The sequence below is a fragment of the Bos indicus x Bos taurus genome, chromosome 2, assembly GCF_003369695.1.
Source record: "Bos indicus x Bos taurus breed Angus x Brahman F1 hybrid chromosome 2, Bos_hybrid_MaternalHap_v2.0, whole genome shotgun sequence".
NCBI lineage: Eukaryota > Metazoa > Chordata > Mammalia > Artiodactyla > Bovidae > Bos > Bos indicus x Bos taurus.
Window position 1 is genome coordinate 126574011 of NC_040077.1, and position 10962 is coordinate 126584972.

A 10962-nucleotide genomic window follows, 5' to 3' on the forward strand; every position below is an offset into this window, starting at 1 on the left:
GGCAAAATCCTGGTTTGAAAAGTCCTTTATTATCCTGATTCTGGATTCACCACATTTCAGTCCTTCCTACCGAGTAACCAAAATGGGCGGCAAAGCTCCAGGAATGAGGGCCTTCGGGGACTAGTGAACCCCAGATTTCTGGGAGCAGACCCCTCCCTCAACCTCTATCCCCCAAAATAGTTTGGACCCCACCCCTGTGGTGGGGCGCGGTCAGTGGCAGAGATGATCATAATAGTGTTACTGTTAGTATTATGCTAATTCGGTAGTGGTCCTAGAGGCTTCGTTTACTTAGCACTTCCTCAACTTTGCCAAGCGCTTTGTGACCATTTCAATACTTTGATCAACCGAGGGGGTGTCGCTGCGGTTCCCAGAGGCGGAGTGCTGGCCCAGGGTCACACAGTCAGTCTGGAAGCCACACTCCAAAACCCTGGCGCATCTGCCCTGTAATCCAACCTTCCGAGTCCGTTAAAGAACGTTTTGGCTTTATTCAGCAGGTTCTCTGATCTCCCAACCCAGTCTTCACTCACCTCCCGGCCTCCACAGGGGCCGCGAGGCCGGCTACCTCCCCGTCCTCAGTCTGCGCTGGGAAGGGCCTTCGGAACCGTTTGGTCCCAAGCTCCGAAGGTTCAAGCGTGGACGCCGCGATCCAGAGGGAAGGGCTTGCCCCAAAGCACTCGACGCGTGAGGCAGGGAGCCCCTGCCCTTGCCCGGGTCCAGCCCCGCGCCCGCTCCTTGCCCTTCCCCGGACCGCCAACTCCAGGAGAGCCGGCCCCCGAGCGGCGGCGGTCACACCTCGGACTCGCGCGGTGGCCCGCGGGCGCGCTGGCAGCCGTACAGCCACTGGATGACGCGCGCGTTGCGCTCCACCACCGACACCTGGGGGCGCCCGTCCCGCTCCGAGCCCGCCGCCGCTGAGCCGCCGCCCTCCGCACCGTCCCGGCGATCTGCGCCGCCCTCGCTGGACGTCCAGTCGCTGGCGTCTCCGGAGCCCGGCGGCGGCGACGTTCCGGGCTGGGGGCTGGCGTCGGCGCCCCAGCTCTGCGGAGAGAAGCGCTCGGCTCCCAGCACCTCCACGAGCGCGCGCTCCAGGCCGCAGTAGTTGAAGAAGCGCTCCTTCTCCGACAGGGGCAGCGAGCACGTGGGGCACAATGCCCGCTTTCCCGCCGCTTCCGGGGCATCTTGGGGCGCGGTCCATCCCCCGGGAGCCGCGGGTCGCTCCGATGAGCCTGCGCTGCTCGAGGCGACGTCTCGGGGGCTGCCCAGGAAGAGGCGCCGCACCAGCCCCTGGCCCTTGGCATTCTCTTTGTTCACCGAAGCCTTACAGTCCCGCTTCTGGCGGTAGAAGATGAGGGAATCAGGCCTTGGCAGTCGCCTGCCACTGCCCCGGCGGGCGGGCCTGGGCGTTCTGGGCGATGGAGGGGGCCCCAGCTCGTTGCAAGTGTGCGGGGTGAGCGGCCCGGGACCCCCACGCAGAGCCGGCTCCTGGCGTCGCGCGATCACCTGGTGCGTCTTGACATACTTGGCTTTGTCGGCCTCCAGCCTCTCCACTGCGCTGGGGGTCCGTCCCCGGGACGGGGTGGAGGGAGAGGCCAGGAGCATTTTAGCAGAACTGGGCAGGACAGTGCTCCATAAGCCACTGGAGGCAGGCAGATAGTGAAGGAACTGAGAGCAATTGGCTGGGGCTCCCTGGGACCTGCTGGGGAAAGAGGAGTGGTCAGGGGGAGAGGTAGGAGATGACTCTCCTGAAGGCATTCCTGGGAATAAGGTCAGCCAGCCACCCCTCCCCCATGCAAGTCAGCCAGGTGCCATGCCTAGGGGGCAGAGGCTCAGGTATCCCTTCCCTGATCCCTCAGAGACAATGGGCAGGGGCTTTCTGACCATCCAGAGACCTAGGCCCTTTTGAGCGTGCCCCATTCTGGCCACAGGGCCATGCCAAGTAGGCATCAGCAAGCCGGACCCTTGGAAAAGGAAATGGGGCTGTTCCCCGGCCTGGTTCCCGAAAGTAGCCTCAACCGGAAAAAATACCTCTTCCCAACCTAGCAACTTTGAGTCCAAGACAAGGAGGCTTCCCAGCCACCCGCTGGTTCCAGCAGGACCCACCCATCCCGCCCCCAAGCAGAGAGGTCAGGGACATAACCACAGGGTAGGAGCCTCCGGTAATTGCAGCCAACTGCCCTGCCCAGGCCCAGCAGGGCCATCAGGGAAAGAGAGGGACATGGTCACCACGTCACTTCAGCCAGCTATATGCCACTCAGTCTGTGCCCCTTCGAAGGGAATTCCAGAATGCCCAACTTGTAAACATCACTTTGTTTGCCCCCTGCACTTCCATTTCACAGAAGAGAAAACTGGCGCAAAGAGGAGGAGCTAGTTCAGGTCTCACTGAGAGTTTGGGCCCAGGACTGGAACACAGGTCTCTCGCTTCGTAGTTTGAATCTCTCACTTGCCTATCGGAACTTTCCTCTCTGTTTTGCTTCTGTTCTTGCTGCTTTAACACCAAGCGATTTCTGCGAGAGATGGGCCCTTTACCTCTCTAAAAAGTTCCTTCCACTAATTCTTCCCAGGAACTTGTACTCCCAGAAACCTGCCCTCTGGGTCCCTCACCCTGAGACCCCCATGACCCTTCTTCTCCACCTTCCTTTTCTGCTGGGGAAGGGGGCCCAGGGGGATTGTAAATCAAGAGCTGACAGTTCCTTTGGCAGTAATAGAATGGGCCACCCACACAGCCCAGCACACTCCACCCCACTTCTGTTTCCCTACTCCTCCCATCCTCCATTCAGCTGAGAGGGACACAGCAGTTCTAGGGGCTGAGGAGACCTTGGGCTGGAGGCAACAAAGAAACACAACTTGCCAGGGATGGGGGGAGGGGAGCCCTGGTGAGGGGTCTTGGAGTAGAAACTCTACCAATCCCACTCCCCCCAGGGCAGCCTGCATGAGTATAAACACATACACTTACATACACCCACTTAGTGTCCAGTAAGTCAGCCCATAGGTAGCTGGTGACTGGGAACCCAGGCAGCAAGGAGAGCCTGGCAGTGCCCTCCTTCCTGCCTCCCAAAGACTCAACTTGGCAACAGGTCTGATTCTAAGGTCCCAGGAGGGATCTGTGCTTGTCTGACCTCATGGGTACCCTCCTGCCCCCTCCTCTTCCCAGCCCTGAGCAGGAGACTATAAAAAGTTCCTAAACACAGGGACCAAAATAGTTTGCTGTCCACTGCCTCTTCCTGGCCTTCTGAGCTCCTTGGTGCTGGACCGCAGACATTCCCTCCCTAAAAGCCTGGCAGACATCCTTGAGCCCTCTGTCCCTCTGCCTACCTTCTCCCAGCGCTGGGGTCAGTGGACTGATGAACTTTGCCCAAGCTTTCGGCTCTGGACACAGATGCGGGCTGGGGGACAGTGCTCCCTGGCTTGGTGCCAGCCTCCGTACCCTTGGGTGTCTGGGTGCCCTCCCACCCCAGCTCCAGGTTCAGGATGCACTCACCTCTGCATGGGGAGGCTGAATGCCAGGGTCCCCCGGCAGGTCCAGACTGAAGGCAGGAGGGACAGCGGGGACTGGAAGTAACTTTGGTGGCAGCCAAACCTCACTCTCCACAGGAAAAGCCAAGAGAGCCTCCACCCCCAAGATTAACTCTTGCCTTCCTGACCTGGAGCCTGGCCTCTGTTAACTCCTTCCTGGTCACCATCTCAGAGCAGGAGAGGACCCTTGGACCACGTCCAGCTCCTTTATTTAGCCAATGGTCACACAGGCCCTGGCAGGTTAAGTGGTTTACATAGAGGCACAGTAAGCTTGGGGCACAGCCAGCATCCCAAACAAGGTCTCTGGTTCCCAAGCTTCCTCCAGAGGCCTGGGGTGGGGACAAGTTATTCACGTGGGGTCAGCCCGCTCTGCTGGGCCTTGGCGGATGCTCTTCGTTCAGATGGGAAGGCAGGGCAGGGTTCTAGTACACCATGCTTTTTCCCTCTGGAGCAGGTTTAGACCTGCCCTGGCCTGCGTGTGTGAAAGGTGTCAAGCTTGCTCTCCCTAGGGGTGAGGCCAAGAATCTGCAGCCTAAAAGTGGGGAGAGGGGTGCTGCAGATATGCAGGGTGAGCCCCTCCCAACAAGTCTTGGCAGGAAGGTCACAAGGGAGCCTACTGGAGGGGCCTCTGTCTAATATCCTCTGATGGCAAATGGAATTGGCTGGGAAGAGGGTAATGAAGGGATGGGTCCAAGCCTGGGGAAAGGACCTCTTTCCTTCTTTGCCCCCATCGGGGACTTCTAGAGCTGGCCTAGTTTCTTATTTGACACCTCACTTCTCAAGGGGGAGTCCTGTCCCCACAATGCTGGTTCCAGGAGTGCACCTTCTACTCTCTCCCCACTGGGCAAACTCTGCAGCACCCAGAGCCCCAAGACTAATGCCCCTGCCAAGGGGTCCCCGCACCCCTCCCGACTCTTCACAAATCTCTTTCCCTCCCTTCTAGCACTTTTTAATGTTTGCAAAGCATGTTCATACCTTTGTTCTCTGATCTCCTTTGTCCCCCACAAAGACCCTAAACAGCAGACCCAGCAGGGGTGACCACCGTACTTGATAGGCAAGGAAACAGGATTGGGGGTACCTAATTCCAACCCCAAATCCACTCTTTCCACTGCACCCTCAACCTGGCAAGTAAGGTAATAAGTCTGAAAACTACAAGGCCCATCTCCTGGTAACGAATTTTATTACCTAGTTAAAGGGAGTATTTTTTTTTTTTGTCCATCCATATTGTGTTGTTACAGCACTCTACAAAATGTTCTAATGTACATGATCAGAATTCATCCCCAGGACTACGTTTCAGAAGTAGGTTTATTATGTTCTCCATTGGACTGCTGAAGAGAATGAGACTCAGGTGAAATGATTTATCAAGTTCACACAATGAGGAATACTAGTTAATATGTATTAAGAGACTGATATATGCTAAGCACTGTTCTAAGTACTTCACACAATGATTAACACATTTAATCCTCAAAACCACCCAATGAAGTAGGGACTTTCATTCTCCTGGTTTTATGGATGAAGGTTGGGGTGCCCAGTAGCCCTGAGATCTGGCCTTGAAGGGGTTAAGCATGAGGCCGGGCAGAGCCCAGCTGGGATGCTGTCAATGGCAGGAAACCTGGCCTGTGAAGGAGGGGGAGGATGGGGCTGTTGTGTCTGACTCTTACACAACCCCCATCCTTTTGGTCTTAAAGGAGCATCCTGGTTGGGAAGAAGGGCAGGCAAGGGGCCTCCTTCTCAGCCCTGGACAGACACCGGGTTACGGAAAGAGGGGCCTTCAGAGTCAATGCAGGTCGCTGCCCTGGAGTGGCCCCCGATCTGACGAGGGTGAGTGGAAGTGAGCCCACCTCCCCTCAGGAGTGGTCAAGAGTTGGGGAGACACAGTCCCAGCCCTGGGAGCCCCCAGTCTTAGAGGGGAGACACAGCCCTGCCCCCATGGGTCTGGACGGGGCTTGGTCAAAGAGCCTGCTCTCAGGAGCTCCCAGCCTGAGAGGAGACAGTAGTCTATCCCAGGAGGTCAGGATCCTGGAGAGCAAAGTCATGATGTCAAGGTCAGATAGGATTGGGTTTGTGAGTGAGAGAGCCCTTGAAAGAGTCAGCCCTCTAAGAGGTGGGGTGTGGACATCATGAGGTGGGGCTCCAGCTGCCTGCCCTGCCTGTGTCTTGGCCACACTTGACTTGAACCGGATCGCCTCTCTTTCTGGTCGTGGGTCCCCTGGGAGAGCCCTAAAGTGATTCCTTCCGGCCCCAGAGCCAGGGCCTTGGTTGAGGGGGAGGCCAAATCTGAGGGACGTTTCCTTCCTGACTCTGAGCTCCTTCCCGGATCACCCCGAGGATGAGGATAGATGGGAATGGGCCTGAGTCAGAACTGGCTCCTTCAGGGAGAGGGTGGTGGGAGGGTGGGGGCACAGCTCCAGCGAGTGTTGGGAATCAGGAGACCCTTCAGGTCCACTTTAAGCCCCAGATCCACACTGTCCCAGGGCAGAAATGTGTGTCCGTGCCTTTGATTCTAAACCTGGCCCATCCCTCACTGGCTGTGTTGCCTGAAGTAAGAACTTAACCTCTCTGAGTTCCTTTCTGTGTAAATGGGAAAAAAACCCCAGCTTTCAGTGTGGCATGAAGAAGTGGTGCCTGAGAAAAGCACTGGGGCCTCAGGTGCTGGTAAATGGCAGGAGTCTTGACCTCTTGGGTCTTGTCCTCCAACACCTAACTGACACCTCTGGCCCAAATCTCTCTCTCTTTTTTTTTCCCCCTAATCCCCTAGCCTCACTCTCAGCCACTTTCAACAAGTCGTTTTGAACACTGCCCTCTGCTCAGGGGTCTGCAGATGGGTCAGACCTGGCTTTTGCTTTCCGGGAGCTCCGCCTGCTGCAGGGGGGTGGGGTGGGCTGTGAACAGAGGTGTGAAGGACTGATCACAGCTTCTGGGCAGAGCAGCCTGATGTAACAGAAGATGAACAAAGCAGGGGCCATGGGAGGGGGTGCAGCATTTGCTCTGCCCCTGGAGTGAGGTGGGAAGCTTTCAAAGAGGAAGGGTATCGATTTGGGGTCTGGAGGGGATTTCTGTTGGGGATGGGATGCGAGAGGTTGTGAGACGATGGTGACACGGATCAAAGGCAGGCTCAGTGAGAGAAGGGGGGGGCGGTCAAAGAAGAGGTGGGGGGCTCAGAGCAGGGCACGGGGTTCAATCAAATGTGGAGGGTTCAGGGAGAGAGGGCGGGGCTCAGGCTGGCGTCTGTGACACCCCAGCACCCCCAGAAGGGGCCCCCCTATCCCCCGCCCCCGCCCCCGCCCCGCCTCCGCCGGCAGCGGGCGAGCCCCACAGAGATTAGAGCCGCGGTCCCCTAATTCAGGGCTTTCCGTTTCGGAAAGAATCTCGGCCGCAACAATAGCCCGGCGCCTGCGCCCCCTCCCTCTGAGGGAGGTGTCCTTAAACGTTTTTCCCCCGGAGCACCTACAAGTCGCCAATGAACCACGGGAAGCAAATCGGATATCTGCTGTCAGGAACTGACAACCTAGAGTTGGAAGAACAAAAGCCAAACTGAGCCATTGCTCTGTTCTAAGCTCTCGGCTCCAGGTCTGACTCTCAGTGGTACCTCACCTACTCCTTAAAAAACCCTGCGTGAAGTCAGTGACGAAGCCGAGGCAGAGAGGGGGCCGAGCGGCTCACCTAGCGTCACGCGGCTTGCAGAGGGTCGAGTTGGGACTCCGGAGCCGGCTCTGACCGGCTGAGCCGCCCTGCCTGCCTCGACTCTACCCCTCGGGTTGGGCAAGTCGGCCCTCCCTGCTCGCTTGTCCGCTTACTTCGTTTATTTGTTGGTTGGACAGGACTTCATCTTCAGGACCCTGAGCCAGGAATGGAAGGAGGGAGGCCCCGACTGCATGCTGCTCCAGCCTTATTCACCTCCTACTCCTTGGTCATCATCCTTACCCCCATCTCCAGCATTCCACCTTCCACCACTGTTTTCACCTTTAGACTGAGCACCAGGAACAAAAAGCATCCAGTCTCCACTAAGGGAAATAGAGGAACATGTGGAAGGGAATCAGGGGCTTCTCCCAGAAAGCAATGACAGATCTATCCTCCTACTTCGACAATTACACCTTCATAAAGACACTCTGAAAAATGTTTTGTTGTGTTTTGCTTTTTTTATACAGAGAACCCCAGCAAAGTACCAAAGATGACTGTATCTAATTATCATTAAGGATGTACAGGTGGTTTGTTAAAGGGGCAGCAATATTAGATGAGTGAAAAAACAAAGATACAATAATTCATATATTATTATATCTTCATTCCATAAAACCTATTTTTCTTGCTTTGATTTCAGCAAAATGATCAATTGTGTTGCTCAATGATCAACACAATTAAATGATCAATTTAATTAAATAATAAAAATTTCATATAATTGTATTCTACTGATAGTAATGCCTAATTAGACAGTCTTTTTTTTTTTTAATTTCAGTCTTTTTTTTTTTTTTGGTTTTTTAAAATTTCAATTTGGGGAAACTTTGATGTGCGGAGGTAGTAGTAATTAGAATTGAAAAAAATTCTTTTTTTAAAAAATTAAATTCTTAAAACAGTACTTAAATTTACAGATGAGCTATAAATGTTACATAACATGTGCATTTAAATGGTGTGTATATAATAAATTACCATTAGCATAGAACATATTACAATCTATTGTAATGGCATTATATAAATCCCTGTCTCTCACATCACAATTGTTACCATCTCATACAGCAATGTCTAGATTCATAACAGTATAGAATTGGCACCAGGCTTCTTGCATGTAATGTCTTGCCTGCGTTTACAAATTTAAGTGCTGAATGTATTGTTTAACATTGCAGAATGTTCCTCAGCCATCATATGCTACTATTGCAGACACCATGCTACCCGCTGGAACACGAAGTGAAGCAAGAAAATGGATGCTGAGCCCTTGCTCGGAAACAATACCCCCTTACGCACGAATCTGTGCATTAATGTGCTCTCAGAGGAAGGATTTGACAAGCTAATTAATTTGTATTTTCTCTTACCTACGGGCTTTCGCCAGTCTTCCCCCACACTCCAAGCAGTGGCTGTCAGCAATTTCAGCAGCAGTGCAAACCTACCGGCACTGGGATGCAACCGTCTTTTGTTTGGAGGAGAGGCAGGAGATGTGGAGAAGAGCGTTTATTTCCCTGGGGCCAAGTGCAGTTAGGTCTGAGCAGATGTTGAGGGTTATGCCTTACTCTGTGCAGCACAGAGCACTGGGTCCCAAGTGGCAGATGCCCATGTGGTCCTTAATAAATGACTTTTGGGGTACTTTTGATATCAAGGACCCCCTAATGGGCAGGAGCATCTCTGACCACTTGTAACAGTGGCACTGAGCTATGGTCATGGAGGTCCTGTATCACAGTGAACATACTTGATATTAACATTCTGAGCCACGCTAAGTCACTTCAGTTCTGTCCGACTCTTTGCAACGCTATGGACTGTGTAGCCCGCCAGTCTCCTCTGTCCATGGGATTCTCCAGGCAAGAATACAGGAGTGGGTACCCATGCCCTCCTCCAGGGGATCTTCCCGACCCCAGGGATCAAACCCACATCTCCTGTGGCTCCCTCATTGTAGGCAGATTCTTTACCGCTGAGCCACTGGGGAAGCCCTGATGTTAACATACACTTTTATTTATTTATTTTTATTTAAAAATGTGTATTAGTTTAGTTTTGGCTGTGCTGGGTCTCCGTTGCTGAGCAGGCTTTCTCTAGTTGCGGTGAGGGCTTACTCTCTGTTGCCGTGTGTGTTTTTCAGTGCAATGGCTTCTCCTGTTGCTGAGCACAGGCTTTACATGTGTGAGCTTCAGTAGTTGCAGCACATGGGCTCAGAAGTTGCGGCTCCCAGTTTCTAGCGCACAGGCTCAGTAATTGTGACACATGAGCTTAGTCGCTCCACAAAATGTAGGATCCTCTTGATCCAGGGATCATACCTGTGTCCCCTACATTGGCAGGCAGATTCTTAACCACTGGACCACCAGGGAAGTCTAGGACCTACCCTTTTATATGTTAGGAGGGCAATTCCCAAAGAAGGTGGAGTTTGAAGGCTGGGCAGACATCCCAAGAGGTGGACATTATAAATACCACCTCTCACATCACCATAGCATTATATCCAACACCTTAATATCACCACTGGATTGTAACTGTTGCCTTCTCCATGGCCATTGTCAGGTTCCCCATCGTTCCTAGGCCTGGGAACATCTGTACTTTTTGCCTTTCAGCAGTTACTCATCTTTCTCCTGGCACTCTTGCCCTGATCTTGGCCACTTTTTCTCCCATTCTCAGTCCTTGTGCTTCTAGAGTGGGGTACCATGACTCAGAGGGGCCCTTGACCTAGGTCTGGGTCAAAAAATCTATCACATCCCTCTGGCTTACAGCACTTCATTTAATTTGATTATGGCTGAAGGACTTTTGCTTCAGTGGCCGAAACAAAGCTTCCCTCTCTTCTCTGCTATGCACAAACCTGGGCAGACAGATCCCTGAGAGGACAGTCTGCCCGAGGACAGAGTCAACAGAGCTCAGAGATAGTGAAAACCAACCTTGATGAGCGGAGCCTCCGTATCTTGTCATGTCTAAAGCAAACCTACATATGGGCTTTACACTGTGTAAGCCAGTACATTTATTTATTTATTTATTTTTGGTGGGGTTGATTTTTCAGTCACTTACAAATAAAATCAACCAGAAGGAAACCCATCATTCTCTCCCAAACTAGGTCCCTTCCTCACGGTGCCTGTAGCGTTGAAAATGTGCAGCCTTGGTTTGCCCACCATTCTGACCCATCTCCACCCTAACTTCTCAGGTGTGCTGACCAGATCCCTCCAGGTTTGTGGTAAAACTGGCCTAGAAGAGCAGCAGAAATTCCCATAAAGAGTCAGGAGGCCGGAGTTATGGTCTTGACTTGGACATGAACTCACTTTTGGTCCGGAGCAAGTCACTTCCTCTCTCTGGCCTTAGGTTCTGATGTGTTAAAAGGAGGAAAATAGATTAGACCATTGGTTCCCCAAAACTATTCCTAGGGTGGATTCTAGTTTGGTCCATGAAGTTTACCTGAAATTCTTGTGTGTGTGTGTGTGTGTGTGTGTGTGTGTGTGTGTGTGTGTGTTTTGACCATGTTGAGCAGCTTGGGGGATCTTAGTTCCCCAATCAGGGATTGAACCCTTGGCCCTTGGCAGTGAAGGCGCCTAGTTCTAACCACTGGACCACTAGGGAACTCCCTGGGGTGCTTGTTAACAAGACCGACACCAGGTCTCCACCCTTGGAGAATCTAACTGAGTAGAGCTGGGGTGGAGTCAGGGAAGAAAGACTGCAGCATTAGTTCAGGCTGACTTTGCTGCTCTGAGTGCCCTTGCTGGAGATTTTAGATTTAACATGTTATCTCTTGCAGCTGAAAGTAGCTCTCATAGTTGGCTTATTCAGTTGACTGAACCT

The 10962-nt window shown here is 53.1% G+C and overlaps 1 protein-coding gene and 1 long non-coding RNA gene across 3 annotated transcripts; one reads left to right on the top strand and one right to left on the bottom strand.

Moving 5' to 3' along the window:
* Window positions 1–7: 7 nt before the first annotated feature.
* On the bottom strand, window positions 8–3727 carry FAM110D (family with sequence similarity 110 member D). 2 transcript variants are annotated; one of them, XM_027519851.1, is made up of 2 exons: window positions 3479–3727; window positions 8–1693 (listed from the first exon to the last, which is right to left on the bottom strand). In XM_027519851.1, the coding sequence occupies exons 1-2, from the start codon at window positions 3484–3486 to the stop codon at window positions 787–789; spliced, it is 915 nt and encodes a 304-aa protein (XP_027375652.1). In that variant the 5' UTR covers window positions 3487–3727; the 3' UTR covers window positions 8–786. The 2 variants fall into 2 exon arrangements, with proteins under 2 accessions (XP_027375652.1, XP_027375645.1); XM_027519844.1 differs by having other exon boundaries at window positions 11–1696.
* A 1479-nt stretch (window positions 3728–5206) lies between these two features.
* On the top strand, window positions 5207–7632 carry LOC113881342. Its single transcript, XR_003508002.1, has 2 exons — window positions 5207–5334; window positions 7335–7632. It is a non-coding gene; the product is annotated as an uncharacterized LOC113881342 (long non-coding RNA).
* The last annotated feature ends 3330 nt before the right edge of the window (window positions 7633–10962 follow it).